Source organism: Nothoprocta perdicaria, unplaced genomic scaffold (assembly GCF_003342845.1).
Source record: "Nothoprocta perdicaria isolate Ctin4 unplaced genomic scaffold, notPer1 scaffold_12, whole genome shotgun sequence".
NCBI lineage: Eukaryota > Metazoa > Chordata > Aves > Tinamiformes > Tinamidae > Nothoprocta > Nothoprocta perdicaria.
The window spans coordinates 3914861-3939616 of NW_020454316.1; the positions used below are offsets into that span (position 1 = coordinate 3914861).

At 40.3% G+C, this 24756-nt stretch overlaps 1 protein-coding gene across 1 annotated transcript in view; it reads left to right on the forward strand.

The window, feature by feature from the left end:
- Positions 1 to 24756, forward strand: part of GNA12 (G protein subunit alpha 12) — a 40637-nt gene that overhangs the window by 3844 nt on the left and 12037 nt on the right. The window contains exon 2 of the mRNA XM_026054238.1: positions 8674 to 8889. Within this exon, the coding sequence (XP_025910023.1) occupies positions 8674 to 8889 (216 nt within the window). The remainder of the gene's footprint in view (positions 1 to 8673; positions 8890 to 24756) is intronic.

Below are 24756 nucleotides of genomic sequence, written 5' to 3' on the forward strand. Positions count from 1 at the left end.
TGTCCATGTTGAAATTACTAAGTCCAACTCAAGGTCTGAGTACAACTGTGAGTGTTTCCTTGTTATCTGTGGCCTGAATCGTGGTGACTGACGGCAGCCTGGAATTACAGAGGAAAGGACTGCGCAGGAAATGTTACTTCATTTGTGGACTCTGAATGGCAAAACAAAAACCCCTCAGATTTTTGAACAAGCTGTATTTTACAGCTGCATTTCCAGGATGGCTGTTGCCTTTAGTGTGAGCAGCAATAAAGCCTGGCAAGATGACTAGCCTGTGCCAAAGTCCTTTTTAAGAGGAACTTTTGGACTTCTGCAGTCAATACGAAACCTGGAGCGCTGTCATTTTGGTGCTGCTAATTATCTGTATACTCTGTGTTAAGTAAACGCTTACGTTGCATTTACTCCCTCTGACTGTAGCATAGATAGATTGTACCTTGTGGAATTGGAGAGGGGGGAAGAAGAAGAAAGCACTTATTTGCAACCTGTGGGCTTCGATCTGGAGAACAGACAAACCCAGTGGTTGGATCAGGCCATCAGCGTACTGGGTTGTGCGCTGCGCTTAAGTGACCACATTACTTAGGAAATCTTTTATAATGCAAGCACATGTCTTCTAATAGCTTAAAAATGTAGGGGGAATATTTCTTTCCATTATATGTGTTCTAGTTACTGTTTAAATTGACTTGGCTCCACATTTTCTTGGGTTTGCATACAGATGAATTCAGTAACCCATTAGGAACTGATAATAATGAGTCTGTCTGTTGCTACAGTGCTGGAATATGGCTTTGTTTGTCACAGGACAGTATCACTCTCCTCCACGGAGACAGCTCCCTTTAAAAGGAAAGACAAGGAACTGTAGCTAATTAGGAGCTTTTTTTTCCCGTTAAATTAAATGTTTAAGTACAAAGGCTCCTTATGAGAACTAGTATTTAAAAGTGCCTATCTTCACTGTGTGCTTTTTTTAAGTATGAAAACTATTGTTCACAAAATGATTTAAAAACAAAACAAAAAAAACTTTTTCAATTTTGTTGGTGTTTCTATTCCAGCTTTGTATAACCGATGAAATTTAATAATTTCCTTTTGGTGTGTTTTGTTTGTCATAAGTCTAAATTCTGTTCACTTTGTGAATCCCTTCATGTTAGGATGTATCTTGATTGGGCTAGAAGAGCAAACAGTCTTTGTGGTGGACGAGTAGTAGTCAATAGTGAGGGATAAATATATATATTTTTTTTTTCCCAAAAAATAGAGCTTACAGTGTGCTTGTGATGTAGTCACTAGTCTTGTAGAACATGAGTTAGTCCCTGGAGACTGCAGACAGACTTTGATGTTTTCCAGACAAAACTTTAGTCACTTGCGTGAGTAAATTTGGGAGGTTGCTGTATATTCAATTGGTTGAATATACATATATATTTTTATAATTAACTTGGAAGCAGTATTGGCAAGGAAAGCTTCTAATTGTGTGACTAGAAATGCCTACAAGAAAACTCTGGAGCAAAGGCAAAATAACACATTTTAACAAGTAAGATTGGTATAAATTAGAAAAAGACGGGAAGCAACAGGAAGGAAGAGTATGCTGTGGAGTTTCCAAATGAGTTTTCTTCATGTACTTTTTTTATTATTTCTTTTTCTTTTTCTTCATCTTGAGCATGAAGAAGTGGTTATGCCCTAGACCTGGAGCCCCCTCTGTTCTGCGTGAACGTAAGATGTTTTCCAAGCCCTTCTATCTGGCACGGGGCAGTCTGCTGGGAGGGCAATACAGCCTTGTTTTCAAAACTTGGTGAATATATGGGGCAAATCTCAGCATTGTTGAGAGCACAAAATAATTATGATCCAGACATTAGCCTGGTAATCCCGGGAAATGGAAAACCTGCTAATGTAGTTCTTGGGTCATTCACTTAGAACTGTTTTTAAGGGCACCACCAGGCATCTCCCCTGAGTTTGGTTGTCTCCCTACTTTATGCCTTGCTGCAAGTAAAGTTTGCAGTGAGATTACTTTTCTTCTACTGCACATATTGTCATCTTACAGGATTTAGTCAACCACAGGGCTCTGTTCAGAGTTCCCAGACAAGCAGACATCTCTGCTGTTACCAATTCAGAGATTCAGTGGCCAAACTGTCTCTTTTCAAGTTTGTGCTCCTGTGTGGACTAAGTAAATTAGACTTTTCCTTTGTTTGCCTTTTTATTTTGTATGTTGGGCTGGAAGAGAAGTCATCTTTGCTATTCATTCTACTCTGACCCAGGTGGTATTGCAATATGTGAAAGGTGAAAACGCATGCACAACTGCTAAACCTTCTTGTTGGCCAACTGGTGCAAATCTTCCTTACCCTTGTGACTGTCTCAACTTAGAGTGAACCAAAAGAGTGGTGGAAATTAGTTTTTGCTTAAGTGATTAGGTTTTTGGTGGCAATTTATTGACTGAATTGACTCACAGGCTTGGAGAAACGGCAGAGCCATCCTACAGGAGAGGCTGGACCCAGGAAAGATGCTCGTTGTGGTGGTGCTTAACTGATGGACTGGCAGACCTCATCCTTAATGGCATGGTGTTCTTTGTTGCTATTAGATTATGGCATTTAAGGGAGGTGGATCAAAATGAAGACATTCTAAATGCTTTTATGACAGTAAAAATCTGATTTTCTTCCTGTTAATTTTATTAGCAGTAATCTCTCAGGGTTCCAGATGGAACGTGAAAAAAAGAGGCATGCTACCTTATTTACAAATACTAATAACTTCATCTTTAAAGCTTGTGTTTTTATTTTTGTTTTAGAATGTTAAGAGACCTATTCTAAAAATACACATAGGTTACATTTTATCATGTTTATTTGCCAGCAAGCCTTGCTGCTGAAGGGGCCAGTCCCATCCATCTATGGCTGTGAGATTCTGCTTCCCCTTTTATATTGGCACTGGGGATCACGGAGCTGTCGAACTTTCTTTTGGAGCAGAGACACATGTGAGTCCAGTTGAAACTGTGAGTTCACACAGCCGACTGCCTGAGTCCTGTCCCACCACCCAAAAGATGCGTTAGAACTGTCTCGTCAAGGTGGGAGCACCCTTGATTTATGTTGGTCTCTGAATTACGACTTCCCAAACTTTGCTGATTTATTGTCAGCAGCGCGAAGGAATAATGCGCAGTCGGAGATTCATTTCAATTTCCTTGTTGAGTGCAGTGTTAGTGTGGGTTTAGAGCCACAGGAAGTGGCAGGATTGCCTCTTAGCCCTGATTTGGAGCCCCCGACGCGGTACTAAGCAATGAGGTGGCTATTTGTGCTCAGCACTTTCTCTTATACTACTGTCATACCTAAGTGAGAGGGATACTGGACAACTAGGGCTTTGGTATGAGGTGGAACAAGGTATTTAATGGTAAAAGCAAACCACTTCTTAGATGCTGTCTACTCTTGCCTCTGAATGCATACAAGGTAGTTTTTTCTTAGAATCATTTTGAAAAGGTTAAATGTAGGAGACTGTTCTACTTGATAAAAGTAGTTCTGCACCTTATCCCGAGACTTTACTAGAATAACCAGAACTCTTACCTGTTTACGAGGTCGTGTCCCCCAAACTTATAGTTTCTGTTGTCCGTTTGTTGCTTGGCTGTGATTATTCTCTTTAGAGTTTGTCCATCTGGCCAACGATACATGATTTTAATAATTATCTTTCAGATAACAAAACTTTCAACTGTTTGAGTCTGTGAATGATATAAAATATGAATGCTGTGTTTTGTGTAATAGTAACTACTGGTATAAGATTGTCCTGTCAGCAAGCTGTTTTTTAAACACTGCAGTCAAACAGATCTTTTCATGAATCTACTCTCGTTACCGACTTTAAGTGAAATTAGCTGATGGTCGCCTTTCCAATAGCTCCCAAGAGCTTTGTTGAAATAAAGATATTTAAAAGAAGTTATCATTGACACCAACAATATTACCAAAATATGCAAAACAAATCTGACTTTTCCCCAAAGCCAGAACATCCTCAAAAGCAGAGGAGACAAAAGACAGTTTAATGGGTCCTAGAAATAAGAACTTGTGCACTTGCCCATAAGAGCTGCATCCAGTACCTACTCAGTATGGAGCAGCTCTGCTGCATCAGGCCGGGGATCTGGTGGTTTTGCCCCAACGTAGGCAGGGAGTAGCACAGAGCCATGTGGTGCTTTCTGCCAGTTATTGGCAGCCTTCAGTTTTGGAAACTCCTTCAGCCAGAGCTGGTATCTGGAATGAGATTTATGACTTTTTGGACCTTTCTTCCATGAGTTTGTCTTGATTGCTTTTTGAGTCTGATTGTACTTTTGGCCAACATTGTCTATAAATATTTCTCACTGTGAGGTGTGTAGGGAAGAAAAATTTTAAACAGTTTGCTGAGTAACTGGTTTTACTAATATTTGTGTAGGAAGAGGAAAATGAATACTTTCTTCTATACAGCTGCTCTATGCAATTTATAATTCTGTGCATCTCTGATACATTGCTGCTGATTTTTTTTTCACTGACTCCCTATTGTTTATTGTTGCTATATTTAATGCCTGCTTGTTTAGAAGATACTTTATTAGTTGAATCGTGTGTGTCACCCTGTCACTCCTTTTCTAGTTGTACTCTGTTTTCATTTAGGTTACTTACGTGCCTGAGACCTGCCTGGTGACATGGCTATGTTGAAATTACTAGGAAAAGAACAGGAGAACACTGTTTTCCTCTCCAGCTAACGCTCTCTTCCAGTATGTTGCTCTTTTGCCATTTTCTGATGCCTGGCACCATTGTTATCTATAATGTTTAAGTGTTTTCAACTGTGCTTATTCTATATACTGCTCTGACTGCAGCGGGAAGCCCATAGATGAGTTGGACTGGTCAGAAACTTATTTCATATCCAAAATTCTTCCTACACTTTTTCCCCCATGTTCTAAGTGTTCTGAGTGAGAAAGTGAATCAGTAGTTTCTTTAGTAGTTGAAAATTGAGGGGAAAAAAAAAGATGTAATAGTGTTGGTTATGTTTGCTGTGAAGTGAAGCCTAATGAAAGTGGTCTAGGGTTAGCCTTCTTGGGAGAACGTGGGAGGGAGGGTGGCCTGTCCAGTAGGACTTGCTTTTCATGTTAAATGTATTTGTGATGTCAGAGTTTAAATTTGGAGTCTAAGTTTATTATTAAATATATTAAGCTATCTTATGTATTCTACAATAAATGGATTCTGGGAATTTTAACTAAATTTAATGTTGTAAATGCAGCCTTCTAGGCATCAACAAACCATTCAAACTTGTCAGCAATTTTGCCTACAGAGAGAATAGCTGTCTGTCTGTCTCTCATGATAGTCCTTAATTTTCGCTCTCTAAATCCCTTAACTGCTTTTGTCTCCCTAAAAGGATGTGATCTGCTAAGCCCTTAGAGCAAACCCACCAGAGCAGGGGTGGTTCCTGGTGACCATCCGAGGTTCCCTTGCTCCCTCAATTGCAGCGAATGCAGAGGCCGTGGCTCTTCAGGAGACTTCTTGGAGGGACAGAAAGAAGGGTGTGTGTTAGTGTTAATAAACTTAATCTTCCTGGGATGCTAGGCTGTAATAAATTCTGTGCATTTGGCGAGTCTTATTTTTAGACTGTAGGTCAGTTGATTCAGGGTATTTTTGGCATATTCAAAGGGAATGCCAAGAAGGATTCTTAAAAGCCTGGATCTTTTGCTTCAGAGAGCTGTGGCTTTTAGTTAAACCTCCCGTTTCCCAGTTCTGTGCTAGAGCCTTTCAACAGTGAGAACAAACAGGTTGAGAACCTCAGCTACTGTCTTTATTTTTGATGCTAATTAGAGCTGTGACTTGCCTCACTTCTGGAAGTACTGGGAAGCAGTAAAAAGCAAGTGGAAAGTGTCTGTACTCACTATTTCAGAATATAATCTTGACTTTTCCTATACATAAATGTTATCTTTACTTCCCTACAGACTTGCTTCATTTATAGGGAATTCAAGGAAAATGATTCTTGGGAGACGTGGACTTGCTGAATTTTATATCCAGTTTAAAAATACTAGTACCTGCGTTTGGTCTTGCAAGATGAAACATACTATTTTTTTTCCCATTTATTTCCTGTGGGAGAAATCTGGAAAGTGTTTTGAATGTGCTTCCAGAAAAGGAGCTCCTGGCAGCTTGTACTGCCCATTAATTCCTACTCGAAATGGAGCAAGAATTATCAAATTCTCGTCATGGCAGCCAAAAAGCAACGTTAGCAGTGCCTCTGAAGTGAGCGAGTGGTGACATGTTGCATCTAAATTTGGTGATTTCTATTTCATTTCTTCCTGCTGACATCTGCTTGTGACATTTTTCTCCATCTTTGCACAATGGTCCTATGCTAAGTCTGGATTCACTTTATTCGAGATCTTGCTTAGTCACAAATGTTTTTTACTGCCAAGAGCGAGGCAGGAAGAACCCTTGGTTATGTTGGTTTGGTGCAAAGCTTTGTCTCATGGCTCTCCTGTATATATTTCAGAGTTGGTCTCTTCTACATATTCTGATTGGGGGCTGGTTTTAGCCTTGGACACTCCTAACTCATTTCCTATTTTTGAGGCACGTCCAAAATGTTTAATGGCAACTGTTTCTTTCTTTGCAGCATCCAAAGTAGACATTGATGCTTGTGCACTCCCCATGGTAAATCTTAGAGCACTTAGTTGATATTTGTGGAGTCTGAGCTTAGTTCCCCCTTTTGCTTGAAGGTTCAAACCTGCATTTCCAAGGAGCTGTAGCCAATAGATAAGTGACTATTCTGGGACTGGAGCTGTCTCTACACCCTCATTGAAATCCTGTTCTGTGGTTTTCCCCAAACAGATGATGAAACTTTCCTTAACAACAGTCTCTAGAGATCCTGACTATCCCCAGTGGAAGCAGTAAAAAGCAGAGCAACTGTATGGAGAAAAGCACAGAATTGGAGGTCCGAGCAGCGATTTATCTTAATGGGAATTATGTGATCTTGGCATCATTCAAGAAGCTCTTAAGGGAGCGCAGTGGCATTGAGACGGTGAAGAATTAACTGGGCTGCAGGGCAGAAAAGCTAGAGGTTAAATGAGAGGGAGATGCTGGAGGGAGGGAGATGGCCTTAGAGCCCAAGCGAAGCCAGTGAGAGGTCGGAGCTGGCGTGTGTGGGCTGGAGCTTGCCCAGGAGAGCACTTCATTTAGCCCTTTCTTTTAATAAATGCTCCTTCTCAGCAGTGAGAAGCAGCCTCGCCGCTCATGGTCCAGAAATAGCGGTGTTCCTTCACTCTGGTACTGCAGTGTTTTGGAAAAATCTCATGTTTAAGTTCCCTGCAGGGTGGGGGGTGACGCCGACTTTGAATTCCACCCATGCAAGTGAAGTCGGGAGATGCAGTGCAGACATCTGCAGTTCAGAAGGACAACCTTGTCAGTTAATTTTTTCCTCAGGTTTATATTTGTGGACACCAATCAAATAAAGGAGATCTGTTGACCCTGATCAAGAGCCAGAGTCTGTACCAGGACACGAGGGGGGCTTCTGCTCCATCAATTCACTTCTACTTGTAAATGTTCACTTTCAGTCTTTTCATGCTATCATGGAAATATACCTGCCATTATAGAAATAAAGTAATAATCATTGGCAAATCTAAAATACTTACACTTTGAGAGAACTTTCACTTGATCGTGCTCACAGTTTTGATGGCTTAAGATACACCCCCAAAACTTGCCCTGTGATGTGCAGGTTCAGATGAATGGCCTTGGAAAAGAACTGCAGTTCTGTTTTTTGTTTTCTTGTTTGCATAAATTGTTCAACCGAAATATTAACAAATGAGAAAAGCGGCCTAATGTAGCCTGCAGATTTGACTTGTGAATTAGGTGGTGCTTGACAGCACCGCCTAACAACTTGGTAAGCTGCTAACAGATGGGTCCATTAAGATGGTGCTTACTGCTGAGAAATAACTATTTTCTATCCAAGACTATTAAGCACAGGAGGTAACCGTTTAGCCCAAGGTACTTCAACAGAAGATGCTTATTTAGAGCAAGTGTTCGACCCTGAAAACTTCAATAGCTTTGTTTTCATAACTTGTGATTTATGGAGTCCAAGTAGATCGTATCAAAATCATTCTTTGCAGCAAGATGCTTTTAGGATCTTCTTGTTTTGGTATTGCTAATTTTTGTACCTAAAGATTTAACTAATTGACAGTTGCATGAGCTGTAGGTTATTAAATTTCTGAAACTCTGGCTGCTCAGACAGATCCCTCAAGTGAATTACCTTATTTCATTGCAATATGCTGCATGTTTTTCAAAAGTGTTTCCTTTTTAATGGTCCTTGGTCTTCTCTTTCTTTCAAAGGCTAGTGTTTCATTATTGGCACCTAAAATCCGAATGCAAAGAACAATATAGAAATATCTTGCACAGTTTCAGGCATGGGGTTAAATTAAAGCTACAGTTGTTAGGCAAGGGTTGTGTGGTATTTTCCAAACTTTTTTTTTGTATTTGATGTTTACCTTTATCTGATAGTCTTTGTTTTGCTGCCAGTATTTTTTTTCCACTAGGAATATATGGTGACTGAACTCCTTACACAAGTAAGTTCTTTCTGTGTTGTTTTTGGTGAAAGTGTTGCAATAAACAATATTTATGACCCTCTCCTGAGTTCAGTCTCACCAGAACAGTGCCACGAAAGCGAGTCTCAAGCACCTCCGAGTCCCTGTTCCTTCCCAGGTTAATATTTTTAACACCGACTTTATCTGACTCATTCTAGGGCTGCAGGGTTCTGGTCGATGCACGGGATAAGCTGGGGATCCCTTGGCAATACACGGAGAATGAGAAGCATGGAATGTTTCTGATGGCTTTTGAGAACAAAGCTGGAATGCCCATCGAGCCAGCCACCTTCCAGCTCTATGTCCCGGCCCTGAGCGCGCTCTGGAGGGACTCGGGAATCAAGGAAGCCTTTAGCCGTCGCAGCGAGTATCAGCTGGTGAGTATGTCCATCTTTACGGTGTGTTAAGCTGTTCTTTAACAAAAAGTCACCCTCCATATAAATACCTTCTCAGCGGAAGGGTAGCTTGCTGCTTACAACGTTGAGCCATCTTTTGAGCAGAGGTGGTGCTGCTTAGTTGTGTTAATGCTGTAAATCTGAACACTTTGGCAGCAGAAGCAAGTGGTAATTGGAGCTAAACTTGAAAAACTACATGGCAGTAAGAGGGAGTGGAAAAGTGCACGACTGGATAAACCGGAAGAACAAGAGGAACCAAAAAAAGACAGGAATTGGTTGAACTAAACATATTTTAGCAACTCAGTAGGTCTGTTCATAGTAGGTCACTGATGAAGGTGCACTTAATTTGCAATTTTCCAGCCCTGCCAGCTTGCACTGTATTGATCCTGGCAAGCTGCTCCTGCGTGCAGATCTTTTGAAAGGAGCGCTGCACCCGTTCAGGCTGTTGCTATTGACCTGTTTCTTTTCATCCTGATGTCTAGAAGTGAAATCTGGATAAGCAACTGAAAGATGACAGCGAGGTTAGAGGAAAATTGTGCTATCTTCCTTTCTTTCTTGCTCTTAGATTTTTATGCTCTAATGGTCGAAATAACTCTTTCTGGTAAGGAATAGGTTTCTGACAGCTGTTTGTGATCATCTCTTTTTCCTTTCTTTAAACAAGGAGATATTTTTTTTAATATGGAACTTTGCAAGGTAACCAAAACTCGAGGATAAACTGAACACAATATAAGTTGTGAAGTCTCCAAAATATAGTCATTACATAAGAATAAAAATATTCGCCAAGCACTTTATCTTTTGTATCTTGTATTATTTTGAATTTTAGATCAGCATCTGTTTTGTTGGGGGGAAGAAAAGATGATGACATTGCTTAGAAGCATGTTAGAGGGTCCAGAATTGTGTCACTTGCCTAACATGCATCTCTACAACAGTCAGGGAAGGATTTTTGATTCAGTAGTTTGGGATTAGTTTCTGTACTTGTAAGACTTGGAATAGGGGACTGATACTTTGTGTGGGTGGAAGTCTGACCATTTTGCAGTAAAGATCAAAATCATCAGTCTAATACCAGTTTCTGTACGCTTCCAATTAAAGATTCAAGAAGAGCAGCTAGTTAAACATAATAGAGAGGGTAATGCAGCACCATCATATACCTATGCTCTATAGGAGTGTTCCTTTGATTTTTTTGTTTTCCCTGAGTTGACACTAGGTTGCTTCTCTGCTAAACAGGCACTCATACTTAATAATGGCACTTAGACTTGTCTAGCAGCTTTGAAAGGAGAACAGAATAACCTTGCCTGTTTTCTTCTGGAAACACATTGTGCTTTTATGTTCAGAAGTGCAAGAATATTCTTTACATTCTGTCTCGTGATCTCGGTAAAGTGTCTTAAAACTAATTGCATGTCATTCAATTAGTTGAAAAATTCAGTAGCATAATTCAAACATTTCATGTCAAAAAGCTTGCAGCAGAAATGACAGCATTCTTTCTTTCATGTTTTTTAGATTTAAATAGAATAATTAGAATTGATGGAATAGCTACAAATAAGATTAAAATAAACACTTCTGTGTATCTCTGTTTCCTGGTGGTAGGATTTGTCATCTGTGAAGGCTTTATTTAATCTTTGCAGTTGTCAGTATTGTACTACATTTTTTCTGCAGCTCTCTACCCTGAAAGTAAAATTGTGCTGCTGCTTAAATGTCTTAAATTCTTAGATTTAGAATAACTTTTTAAAAAATGACTGGAAAAAAAAACTTATTTGGGTTGGTTGGGTTGGTGGGTTTTTTTTAAACCCTGAGTGTAGTGTAGTCTTTCACAATGTGTAGTAATGTCTGAGGAGCTGTTACCTCTGATTAGCAACCAGTTGACTGCCTATTTTTCTTCTTTCTTCCCTGTTCTGTGGAACAAGGTACCTGTGAGTGCAACTAAATTATCACATTTACTGGTTCTTTGAAGGCAGTATGGGTTAATTCTGATTCTTCCATTTCAGTTTACCTATGTGATTCAACTTAGTAAATCTAACAAATAATTTCTTTTAAGCATTTATAGTCGCAGAGCAGGACTCTGCCATTCAAAGTACTGTTCAGTGCAGAACAAAAAATTGGGTTCCCTGCCATGTGGAACCTCAATTTAACATGAGATGACTACTAAGAATCTAGTACAATGAGCAGTAGTAACTCTATTGGCAGCCTGTTAAGAACTTTATTTTTCTGGGGAACACAATGTTTGAGAGAGTTTTGCTTTTTTAAGGAGCAATTCAGATTAGGATCGTGTGGGAGGTTCTTCCCCATACCACTTAGCAATAAAATTGCATCAAACTGGAAAAAAAATGTCCAGTTTGAATAAATAGCATTCCAAGTCCAGTAAGCCTACCTCTGCCTTTCTGGCTTGGAGTGCATGATTTAAACAGGAAATACCAAAATATAATAGAAAAGCACACCCAAACCCCACAAAAGCCAGGCTTCCAGGCTCGCAAGTGATCGTATGCTGTGCTATCTCCTTCAGCACCATGGTGGGGTGTTCTAGTGTGCTGCTTTTTCCCTGGCATTCATTATCTGTTTAATGTTACATTAAAAGGGCTACAAGTCCCTGAGCTCTCAACATGTAGTGCGCTGCATCACTGAGCTGTTGACCAAAAAACCCCTGTTTTTAACTCAGTCCTGTTGCTTGCCTCATAGCAGCTACAGCTTCCTGGGTTTTGTTATTTCCAGGCAGGCTGTGTCACCAGGAGATGATGAAAATAACTCAATTGTGAATAAAAAGCACTTTATTGCATAAACGTTTCATAAATTTAATAGGCTGATTTCATGGATGCAGATGCTAGTTTTGGCTTGATGGCGAAACAGATTTTTCATCTCAATAACTTGAGCAAGTTTCCATGCTTCACTTCTAGACTAGCAAACCCCTGATTCTCCAAGCTAGATGATGTCTAGGTGACTAGAAACACTTTGGATTCTTAAAAATATTTTTAACTTCATAACTCTTTATGGAAAATCCACAGAGATGCTTTATTTATAATTGCATATAATGTGTATCCACCCATACCTCCAGTTTACTATTTAGTTTAAATGTTGCCTCCATGCAGACTGGTGTAAATTAATAGAAGGCGGCTATGTTAAACTTGGAGAAATAATTCTTTGCTGATTTACTTGAGGCTAAATAACTGCTGTGTATCAGCACTTTCTCTTATTTTAAGTAAGCAATTATATGGAATATACTTGGATCAAACAATTTATTATCTCTATACTTGTCTTAAAATCGTTATCTTGAAACTTTACACTGGTATGATTTTTCTGAAAGCTGCTGGATAGTTTTGAAGTCAAGATCTTGCTCTGACTTCAGATTTTCTTCATCATGGCTTTACAGTCACATTAACACATTTAATTATTGCTATTATTTTGGCTCCAGTAATAGCTCTCTAGTCAGCACAGCCGTGACTTCTGAGGCACCTTATGATCTGCTTTGGAGCTGTCTGTATTTCTTCAGGAAATTGTGTTTCTTGATAAAAATAAATAAGGCAAGTGTGCAGTGTTGGTTGAGTTAAATTGCAGAACGCAGGTGTCTTGCTATGGTCTGTGATGGTAAATGTAATGCCTGACGTAGCACCAGGGAAGCTGTGGAGAGCAGAGGGCTCGGGCCGTAGCCTCCCACAGTGGGGAAGCTTTTTTGCTGGCGCTGCAGAAGCCGCCTGCGGCAGCGCAGCATTTTCTGCTTCATATTCAGGGCCTACAAGGGCTGGCTGCAAATCCCCGTCTGGGGCTTTGAGTCCTTCAGAAATGAGTGGGTGGATCTGCAGGATGGCGGGGGGGTTGTTTGGTTTTTTGCTTTGCTGTCTGTCTTGGAGCAGCCTGAGCGATTCCCGTGGCTTTTCCCAACATCCCCTCCCCAGCCTGTCCCCGCCAGCCCAAGCTCCTCCGCTGCTTGTGCGCAAGCCAAGTAGTGCGGGGACAAAAGCCTCTTTGTGCGCTTGGCTACATTGTCAAGTCTCTGTCCTCGTTTTTAACGTCTGGGATAGGAATGCCTTTGTAATCAGTATGCGATATTCCTTCCTCTCCCTTGCCCTCATTATTTTCTCCCATTTTCTAGCCGTATGGCAGAAAGGAATATGTTTATTGCATGCTGCCAAAGCTCTCTGGCAGATGCTCTTTCCCCGGTTGCCTTGGATGTTTTGGGCAACTGGATGTCATTCTGCCTCGCCAGCAGATGGAGACAAATTTCCTTTGGAGTGACTTCCCCTTTTAAAGGAAATTGGTATTTCGGGAGAGCTGCTTATGCCCTAACTGCAAGAAGGGAAGCTTCTTCAGTGGAGTCTATTAGCAGGTGTCCAGGTGTATTTGGGAGTTTGGGGGCATATACTGCAATAGCCTGCAAACTTTTTTGCACTCAAGAATAATATGAGACTGAGGAATTACTTTGGTCAGGGCTGTTTTGGTTCTTCCAGTGTCTACACCGTTTCTTCCAATATCTACACCTGACTCCCATGAGCTACACTGGATAGTTGCTGCATTCAGTGGTATGTGTGAGGAAGCAGGGGGGAAAGGTAAGGGACAACCTGCATCTTTAGCAATTTTGGCAAGGGAAGAGTTGTGGTTTGCATTTCCATGCCGCCAGAAAAGCTGCATCAGGGGCACTGGGCAGTGTCACAGAGCATCGTGGTTCTCTAGCAGTGACAGGAGACAGCAGCAGGTTTATGCCAATTTATGCACTGGAAGTGCTTTGGAGTCGGGTGGTAAATCACAAAGCAAACACGAGATGTTACAGAACTAGTTTTCTCTGAAAGGAGAAGGAGCAACAACTGCTGTCTTCATTAGATAAGCAGAAATGTTTTTTTTCCTTTTTTTTTTTCATCAGACAATTTCATGCATCAAGTCACCAGTTCTATGCCATGACCATTAAGAAGCATTCACATTCATTTTAATGTGTCCAGACAAACATAAAAACAACTGAACTGAGGTCAGTTGCTTTTTGACTACTTGCAACTTGGTGTGTATTCCGTAGTCATTGAGAAAGATAGGCCAAGTAGGCTTCTTTTCAAGCAAGAAAAGGATAATTCCAGCTTAGTCAGAACCGTTATTTACTGTGGGCTGACACTCTTAACAGAACTTAAGGTAGCAGTGAGCTGGTTTCAAGAGAATTATCTGGCTTTGTCAATCATTATTCCCACCTTCTCCTAGTCAAGACAATATCTTTGATTTATTCTTGCTGCTCCCCTTCAAAATACAAAGTCTTTTGAGTTTGTAACCAGGTATTTCAGGAGTTCTTTAACTTCTCCTTTATGACCAATCATCTTCTCATCCCTGAATGACTGATAAGGCAACTTAATTAAATCTCCTAAACCCATTTGCAGTGAAGACCCTTATGGCACCTTCTTCATATGTAGCCAGGCAAGTTTCTGGTTTGGATTTGCAGATGCCCACTGCTAATCCTACCGAAGAGAGCATGGCCATCCAAGAAGGCTACAAATCTATGTTTTAATGCACTTATTCTTAATATGCAAAATAAAGTTAATGACTTTACCAGTTTAAATTTAATCTGGCTACTGTTACTGTTGATAAAGTAGTTTCTACTAGTTTAATAGATCCACGAATTCACGTGAAGCAGAGATTCCTGAGAGGGAAGAGGTTTGCAAATATAGACAAAGAACTTACTACTGTGTCTGTAGCTATTTTTAGATCTCTGAACAGGGAATTGTGTGGAACACTTCCAGTAATACTTCACAAAGTAAGAGCCTGCGCAGCCTTGAATGTTGGAAGACTCTGGAAAACGCTTTAAAGTCCCTTTCTTTTTGATCGATTCACCATTCTCTTTTTGAGGCATTTGTAATAGGACAGGAGTCAGACTCCCTTATGACTTGACTGTGGGTTTATTTTCCAAACAGAGACTTGATATAAATCTAGCTGAAGTCTGGCTGACAGAACAGATGCAGCATGTTGGGAATCTCGCACGGTGAAGAGCCTGCTCCTTTCCCGATGCAGCTTTCTTGTTTCATCTTCCTCATACAGGGATGAAGTGCTGATGATTTCAAAGCTGCCCAGGCTGCTAGCTCCATATTTTGGGCAATATGAAGCAAGGCATCCTTCGCTCCCACTAGCTCTTGCTGCAGAGCTTACAAGCTGCTGCCCAAGAATTGCCAGTAATGTAAGATGAGCTGGGCTTAGGCTTTGTAAGTGCTGCTGCGTATGGGAGGGTGTATTTACATGTGGCAGCCTTTAAGTACCTCTGTAAACTTACCTTCCAACCAGGTAAGTTTGAAGTTTGGGTAGCAAAACACTACCAAACTGAGTAGACTGAAGTTTGGGTAGCGAAACTTGACAGGAGAAGTAAATGACTTGTTAACTGGCATGTTAAATGAAATCTACAGTAGTGGGCACTATTTTATCAGAATTCTGCAGTTTGCTTTAAATAGAGATTGCTTGAAGCATTAAGTAAAAATTTCCAACTGACCCTTTTTTTAAAATAAATATAAATATAGCCCTGGAAGCTGGTCTACATTTTGCCCTCTTCCGCCACAAAATGCATACTGCAACACCAAAATGCAGGAGAATTTGCCTCTAGCATCAACTAATGCACTTGCTAAGGACTAGTCAGGAAGTGCCACACGACAAATCAAGCTCAGCTTCTACGATTGTCCATAAAACAAAAATAAACTCTTCTAAATCACTGTTTGAATATGAGCTTACACAAGAGACTCTGAATGTTGCTTATTCCGTAAGGATGACTTTTTTTCCGAGCTGTGAAGCTTGCATATTTCATCAGTGAAATCCACTGGGGCCTGACCAGTGCTAGTGAGACGTACAAAGGAAATAGCCACGCTGTTCCTAGTGCCAGCATGGGAAATCTTGTTACCGTTTAATGCACGTAATTAGGTCTAGGCAGCAACTCTTTGCCAAATTGCTTTGAACCTTGCTTGGATATTTCTAGTTTGCATAACTCCTGTGAAACTGAATTACTGCTGAGGAAGTTCTGTAGGTTTTTTTTCTAGCTCTGCATGGAATGCGTGAGTGTAACACAGAAAATTGCAGGAGAACGTCACTGCTTTGGTAGTGTAGCTGCAAACCAAAATCTTGCTTGTGGTTGTCCAGCCTTGATGTTATATCATAACATAAAATGCTGAAAATTAATGGAAATGTTTTTTTAAAGGTAGCTGTGAAACTGAGGTAAGTAAATAGGCCAGTCTTGAATTTAGTGGTTGCAGTTAGGAAATGATAGTGCTATAAGACAACATGGCATAAACTTTCCCTAAAATTTGCTGCTTCTTTCTTTTCCTTTCTTTTTTTTTTTCTTTTTAAGAATTTGTGATCCTGTTTTAATCTGGTTTAGTTATCTTAGAATTGTGGAACAGTGGGTTAGTCTAACATAAGGTGTCCTAACTTAAAGTATCATTAACTTGAAGGCTGCATCTGTGCTGCTTGAATAATATTGTGTGTGGATTTACAGGTGTAATTACAGAAATGTTTCTCTTTGGTTAAATAGCTACATTTTAAGCCTGTAGCATAGCAATTAAGTGCCCAAGATCCAGGTTTAAATAGGTAGTTCTATTCTGTCCTCTAATCTTTGAGACCTTGGAAATTTATCACCAGGTTATATAGTTCAACTCATCTTTATACAGCAGAAATAGCTAATTGCTTGTGTAAGTGTAATACTGCAAAGCATAGGGGCTGTTCTGTTGTAGGAGGGATTACCATTTGCAGTCCTTGGCCCTTAATCCTGTCTCTAAGACCAAACAGGAAGACTTTTGCAGATCAAAGTCTCTAGTTAGAGCACTCAAACAAAAGCACTGTTTTTATTAAAAGTGAGTGTTAGTAACTTACAGTTCATGTTTTATTAAAAATCAGATGTAACATCAAGTAAAGCTCAGCTGAGAATCTTTACACAAAACTCTGGCTAATACTGGCTAATTCTGTAGATGCAAACTGACAAATGGTGCAAGTTCAATGCTCTGGCGCCTGTTACATTTGCAATATTTTAAAAGTTTAAATGAGATGGCATAACCAGGCCTGCCGCCACCAGACCTCTTGAGCTGAATTCTTGCTCCTTGGCTCTGGTGTGCTGTGGCAGACCATGATATTCAAATGCAGGGCTAAACTGTAACAAAATCCAGAGTTGAGGCAGCCTTCATCATACCTGAGAAGTATCTTTGGCATCACCTACCACCTAAACCAAGGAGTGTTTCATATAAGTGTTTGGCCATAAGTGCCATTGAACAGCAGGAAAGAAGAGCTTGCATTTTGAAGTAGGCTGGCTGGATTCAAAACCATTTAGGACATCAAGGTAGTAAACAATTTTTCACTGAAAATCATTTTAAATTCTAGGAAAATCTGCTTGTGCAGTGGTCCACCACTGCACAAGTGGTCTAAATCATTTCTGCTGTTGGAGAGAAATAATAAGAACTTCGGGACTGTTTTTCATAACTTACAACTGCTTCAAAATAGTACAAAGGGAAAAATGTTGAAGAGTAGCAATTTATTACGTGCATGCAAGAAGTCTGGACCCATGTTAAAGCATAGTGTACGAAGCACTCAGAAAAATAAATGAACTCCTGCAGGGGGATTGCACCTGATCTTTGATTATGACTTAAAGTATTATTAGAATTGTGCTCTCCGTGGTCCAAGGAGAGTAAGTTGGAAAGTAACAAACAGTTCATACATAGTAAATAGAAGTGGTTAAAAAGAAGTTGGTAGGCCTACTATATGGGAACCCAGAAAGGCTTTGAATAAAACACATAGAAAATGTCCTGTGCTACTGACTCTTCTAGTTTTCTGTATAGCAAATTCTCTCTCATCTACATCCTATTTTTCTTTCGTTCTTTTATTTTTTTTTTTGATCTGAAGCCTGAGGCAGAATCACTTCTAAGGCTATGAAATGTACAGTGTATTCATGCACTGCATTAATGCCCCGATGTCTATGGTTTCCAATGGGTTGAAATTTAAACTTTGTGTGGTCCTACTTTTAAACTTAAGGTTCTTGGAGGTAGATAAAAAGCCTTGTATTTTTATGGCACTGTATAAGCCTGTCTTAGGAGTTTTTGCTTTTGGCCCTCAGATGCCAAAACCTCTCGACTGTATTTTTGGTGTGGTTAAGGTGGATGAGAGAAACAACTTCATGGATACAGCTCCCATGTTGAAAATGCATTACCAGCATTTGCATCTTGCCTGATGATTGCCATTTTTCTAGTCATAAAATTTCTTCTTACTCATGTGCATTTTATTAAGAGCAACCGTATTTTTAACTCTTACTAGAGAGGTATCTTGGTGTTGTGAAAGACTTGCAGAATAAATGCTTTCCTCACCCTTGCCCCTTTCTGTATGCATGTGCTAGGGCTCCTAGCTCTTGCAAATAAATGCCACCCTGATTCTGCAAAGAAGCCTTAATTTTATTATGCATAAAATAATTAGAAAAAATGCTCAGTATATCTGTCTTTGCAGGATTGTTGTTCTAAGTTCTAATTAGCGCTACTCTAAGTCTTGCAGGACTGTATTGAATATAAGGATTTGTTCAGAGCAAGTACAGCTGTAATTAATCTTTGCATTCCCATCAAGAAATGCTGGCACATGCTGTGAGAAACAAGGAAGGAAACTTTCAGTTCAGGCTCTCTAAGCCAGTACCCAGCTACAGCTAAAAACCACTGGAGTAATCTCTTTATCCCTTTCTAGTGTGCAGGAAAGTTCTGGGCAGAGACAAATCCAATCCAGCAAGCAGACTTTGGCTTTTGATTATGCCCTTTAGTTTCCACGTTCAGAAAGCTTCAAATGGATCTCAACAATTCAAGGGACTTTGAAATTGGCAGCTAGGCTCCTTAGCGGGATTCCTGGTAATGAGGGTGTATTCCAGAAGTGTAAGCAAGTAAAGGAGGTTTCAAGGTACACTCTTTATATAACCAGGGAGCCTAATAAACACTTCCCACCGAAATGAAATGCAAATTGTGCACTAAAGCAGGAGTGACGTGTTTAGTGTAGTGAGTATATGTGCAGGTTAAAGCCATGATAGTGCATGAGGACACATGGGAGAGGGGGAAGGTTAGGGGCTGGGGCTTTAACCTCCAAAAGCACAGTCTTTCCAAAGAAATGTTTAATGTTTTTAATGGGATCATGGGTAATTAACTCTTTCCGGCTCTGCAGGATATGCTGCATTGTTTTAAGTTATGTAGGATCAAGAGGAAGCAAAAACCACAGATGAGCTAGCGAGCAAAACCTGAATTAGACACCAAATTAGTCTGTTTGCGTGAGGAATTCTCACGGACACATCTCCTGGATTTATTTCTCTATTTAAATGACAGCAGGTGTTTGAAGATTATTCATTGTCAGTGCTGACCAGTTGCATCTAATGAGCCTAGGTTCCTTTTTTTGATAGGGCCTGGCAGAAAATGGAAAAGCCAAGGCAGGTAACATTCTTCTTGAAGACATTGAGCATTGTGCCATGCATAGGTTTTGCTTAACTTTGGGCTCTAGTTCTATGATATTTAGTGGAAGTGTTGGTTTAGGAATGCTGCTTTGCACTTGGTTGCCTTGGCACAACTGTTTGTGGAAGCTTTGCTGCAAGTTAGGAAGCTGATCTGAGGCAGTCAGAACAGCGGAGGTGAGGACATACTGTGACATCAGTGAAGCAACAAGCAGCTGAGATGGCAGGTGGAAAAGACAAAATCTCCTTAAACTGGTGCTTGCCAGAGCATCGTGGGATCCTGTGCATGTCTTATTGCCCTAATGCTGTTTCATCCATGCAGTTCCTCTGCATCCTCTCTTCCATAAGTCTTTCCAGATGGTAAATAGTAGTCTGTATCTTGAGGAAATTTTAAAATGTTTGTGCTCCACACTTTGAGTTCATCAGTGTGTGTGTGAATATTGTCCAAAGTCAAGACTTTGTTTCACAGTTACTGAACATAGAGGAGTGAGCAAGAGAAGGAAAAACATAGTAACTGGCTTATGTTTTCTGAGTTTATCTGAAGTTCTAGTTGTACGACTTCATCTTGTGGCTTCACAGCGATGAAATGGAGGCTTTCGTAATTAGATGCCTTAAGGGCACATCTGAACATGGAATTGCTCCAGCAAATCTCTAGAGGTTCCGTTCTGCCGCAGACTGACCAGATGGTAATTGAACATTAGCGGAGGAAACAGAGCTGTGAAGTTACCTTCTCAAAGGAGAAGATGAAGCTTTAACTACCCTGTCTCCTGTTTTTGAAGCTGTGAAAACTGGAGAGCATTTATGTGTTACAGAGGTAGAAGGCAGCATGATCTCTGTCTTCTCGTTAGTTTGCACCTATACTTAAGCTCTCTGAAGTGAACGTAATTTGCCCCATTATTTACTCAGTATTTAGGTGAGGGGAAAACTTCTTGGAAACACCATGCCAGATTTTCTGTTTGAGAAGGTGGAAAACATGTTGCTCTGAAGTAATTTATTGACACCTTTCAAATGTCTCCTCTGTATACGCGGCAGATTCCTGCCGTGCAGACTGTGGCAAACTTGTGCTTCGTTTGGCTTTACTCCTGAACAAACTGCTAGTGTTTGTCCTTAGAAGGTCTGCTCTCCACCCCACCCCCAAAACCTCTTGATTTGACTTGCTTTCCTTGATACTCACTTGATCCTGCTTTGGAAAACTCAGTGAAATCTTAAGCTGAAAAAAATGGTGGTTTAATGATGAACTCTTTCCCATTTAACTCCATTTTTGAATTCTGTATATTTAAGATGTTGATCCACCTAATTTCAATCTGGTCAGGGTACAGTAATTAGTACAGTGCATCAGTAATGGTGGTAGGTACGGGTTTATTGGGTGGAAGGCCAAAGAAGAAACTGTTCTGCCCTTTTTTCCCTGTCTTTTTTCCAAGTCCTGAACATGGACTCTTTAAGTGTGATCAAATGGCTGTCCACAGTTCTGTAGGATGCGATCAGGGCTTTAATTTGAGTTTTCTTATAGCCCAATCTGCTGAACAGCTCGCAGAATTGTGTTAAACCTCTTTCAGCTTCCACTGTGGCTTGGTGAAATAACCCATGTGCATGAGGCCTTAAGTATGGAGACTAAATCATTTGCTCCAAATCACTTATTTAACCTAGTGTTTACTTTCTGTAAATTGGTTTTAAGATTCTAACAGAGCTTGGCTCATATAAAGCATTTCAGAGAGGGGCATTTCCTGCATGCAAGTTATTTTTAATGAGACAGAGCTTCAGGATAGTAGTGTTACGATGACTGAGGATTGTCGAGGGACATAGTAACACATGAAAATAGGACCACTAAAGCAGTTAATGTGGTTTCCAGTCCTCCGTCACCCGTGATGGATTTTGAGCCTTCAGTCAGGGATGATGGAGCTTTTAATGAATCGGTGCCTGAACAGTTGTCGTTTTAAGCCAGGTATGACCAGGTAAATTCATTTCAATTTTGATTTCATAAATGAAATTGATACAAATGGTGCGGTAGAATGAACTGAAAAATGCAGGAAAAGGGATTCTGAGCAATCTTCTGATTTAGGACAAGTTTTGAAATGAACCAATAGAAATTTAAGATACCAGACATCTTCATACTAGAACTTCAGTAGTAAGGGCACGTTTTGAAGAAATTGTCCAATCATGACAAGCTACAGTAAAGGAGAGAATATTTGAAATCATTCCTAGGCCGTGATTGGGTATATTTAAGGAAAAGGTATTTTGAGAAAATGCCCATAAATTGGATCACAAAGAAAACTTGGTTGTGAATGGAAACTAACATCTATGTTAGATCAGTGAAGGTTGAGACCTTCATTATCACTCATCTGCTGTGTTGTCACTGCCTCTGGAACGGGAGCCACGAGGTTGGAGGGAGGGCAGTCACTGAGCGAAATCCTCTCTCACAAATCCAATGTATAGCTGTGAACTTATGCACTAAGTGTTCTTGGCATATAGCATGATAACAATTTGTCATCACTGGTCAAGGGCTTTTACATGGGCACGTGATGGTCAATCGTACTAGGTAGCAATACCCAGGTCAGGCCGGGAGTCAGTGACTGTGAGATGTGGCTGTTGTGGGAGAATATGCTAGTAAACCAAGTGCAATTATATTGATTTGAAAGGTCACCAGGGAAGGAAGCATGGTAAGAACTGACAAAAACTGTGAGCTTTCTAGTCCAAATTTGGTTGATCCTTTAGAACTAACAAATCTCAAGCTATTATTGAAAAAAAAAAAAAAAAGGAGTGGCTATTCCTTTCTAGGGCAAATGAGATATTTCTAGAGAACACAGATGGAAACTAGGTTGAGGAGTCCCCCAAAGACTTGCAGGTCTTGCATTTGATATTGTTCAGCCTATTGAGACGTGCAGATAATGGGCATGGTGTAAAACTTCAAAAAGCAGTGTGCATTGCAGTGTTTTTCTGTACTCTAGGGCCTATACACTTAAATTGCTTTTAAGGGAAAGAAGCTTTTAAATAGCATACCCAAGTGTAATTAAAAACTACCTTGCGTTTTACTTCACATTCCCCCTAAAATCTAACCCATTTCAAATACTGAGCTTTCTGCATCTTGCAAGATCATCATTTTAGTGCATACTTTATTTAAATACCTCTTAGCTGTTTGCACACAGAAAAAAATGCTTTAAAGAAAAGGGGAAAATCAGTTTTTAAAATAATGCCTTAAGTAAGGGTGATAGGTAAATAGATTCCAGTCTTTGTCATCATCTCAATGCAAACAGACAAATTTCAGTAAAAGATTTCTGAGCTGGTGTTTTCAGAACCATCTAAGCTGAAATATTTTGACACTTTGCAGCAAATACATTAGTGTATAAGTGGAGTAGAAAGCAGAGTTCTACAAGATACTCAAGGTTATGTCTGCTGTAAATGCATTCTGGTTGCTTAGCTTTCCAGCTGGCTGCTTGCCATGGAAAAGTCCAAGCTCAACATTCTCTCATGGCTGGTGTTAGCTGGTTTTTTTTTTTCAGTATGCAAGATTTCAGATATTTATTTCTCATTCCTTTATCCGATAAGATTTGAAAGGGAAAATCACTGGTCAACTTGTGATTTAGCCTTAATTGAATAGTCAGCACCACTGGCTGGATTAATTCACAAGGTAGCACTTCTGTCTGTGATGATTGTAGTTCTACAGATGTCTTCTGTAAACTGTGCAAATTACAGGTTTGTGTGCAGAGCTGCTGAAAACAAAGCATGAGACTAGGGTCACTTAATGTGATTATACAGCTTTCTGCAGGCTGAGAAAAACATCTAGTTGCTTCTGAATTCTGACACATTCACTGAAAATGCACATTTTTGCATGGCAACTGCCCATTAAGAATAAACAAGATAATTTCCTATTAATTGAACCGGATTGTGGAAGCACCTTTTACAGCTCTGGATTTTCTTAACTTGAGACCAGATTGCAGCTTTCTGTAGTCTTCTCCTAGGCATTTTGGCTGGCTGTGCTCAGCATGAGAAGTGGGGTTGGCAGCGTTAGTTCTGCTTCACAGAGAACCTCCGGTGTCCGAGATGAAAGGGCGCGCGCCGTCCTTTTAGACAATGATTCGCTTGGGCAGTTGGCAGGGAAACAGGAAGGAATCCTTTCATGGGACACTTAGGACTCGCTGCCCCGTCCCCTCGTGCCAGGATGAGTGGGTGAGCTGTGCACACTCCGAGGTTGGATACAGTTGGATCCAGGCTCTGTTGCTCATGCATGTATTCGAGACAAAGGAACAAAATTATTAACGTAGTATCCAGAGTAATTCATCTACTGTACATTCTGTGGGTGTAGAAATGCCTGGAATTTCAGGAAAACAGTCATTTGTTTTCTTGCAACACTTCTGAAAAGAGTCACTGGTTTTAATTGTCGTAAAAACGCCCGTATCTGCATGGGGAGCTAACGTATGTAGGAGTTGCTCCACATCAGCCACAAGAACTCTGTTTCTGTTAACGGGGTTTTGTAGATGTCAGGCTGAAATTCCACCCAGTCACAAGGATCTACAGTTTTTATTGCTGAGATGCATATTCAGATTAGCCTAGTATTTCTGGGAAAATAAAATATTCAATCACTTTCTTTTTGCATGCCATAAAGCATACAATATCAAAAGCCTGGAAGAGTCTGTAGAAGCCGTCCTGAATTGGTCAGATCAACAGATTTTTGCATTGCTTGTTTGCACTGAGCTGTCAAGGATTTAATTTTTATAGTATCTTCCAACAGTAACACTTGGTACCTGCACTCTGTTACTAGGCATTAGAAAGAAGATGTAGTTTTTAGAATCATTAGGCTCTAAGTTCCTTCCTTTTTGTAGCTGATGTGTTTTTAGGGTACAGATAGCAGCAACTTGGATAAGCACTGGAGCCACTGGATGGGAGCCAACAGCTCGGTCTGGTGTTAAGGAGGAAGCTAAACAGATTGGATGTGGATTCTGCATGGCCTAAATAAGGAGAAATAAATAGTCCATCTCTACCTAGTAATTGGTGATTAATTGAAAAAATTGTCCTGTGACAGTAAATTTCAGTGTCCAGGCAGCATGTAGTATATCTGTAGAGCAGAATTAAGGTGTGCAATGGGCATAAGCATTTCCATTGCTGCTTGGGTTTACTTCTGCATCTTTCCGAGTGAGCTCTTAACATGCACAGACACGCTTATCTGCTCGGAAAAGAACTGCTTAGAATTCATCTGCGCGCTCAGGGAGCAAAAATACAGTTCACCCAGCAGTAAATCCATGCCCAGTTACCAGTGAGGCCGTGTAAGAACTGGCAGGGGTCTTTTAAGGAGTGAGGGTGTCTTTTTGAGGTGCATTTGCCCCTCAGGAGAATTTTAAACCTAGTTCTTCGAGATTTTTAGAAGGCTTGTAATGCCGTTGGATTCAGACAGGGCTGTGGAAGGGGAGCAGTATCTGCACATTTGGAGTTTGCTTGGGTTATTGTGTTAAGCTGCTCATTGTATT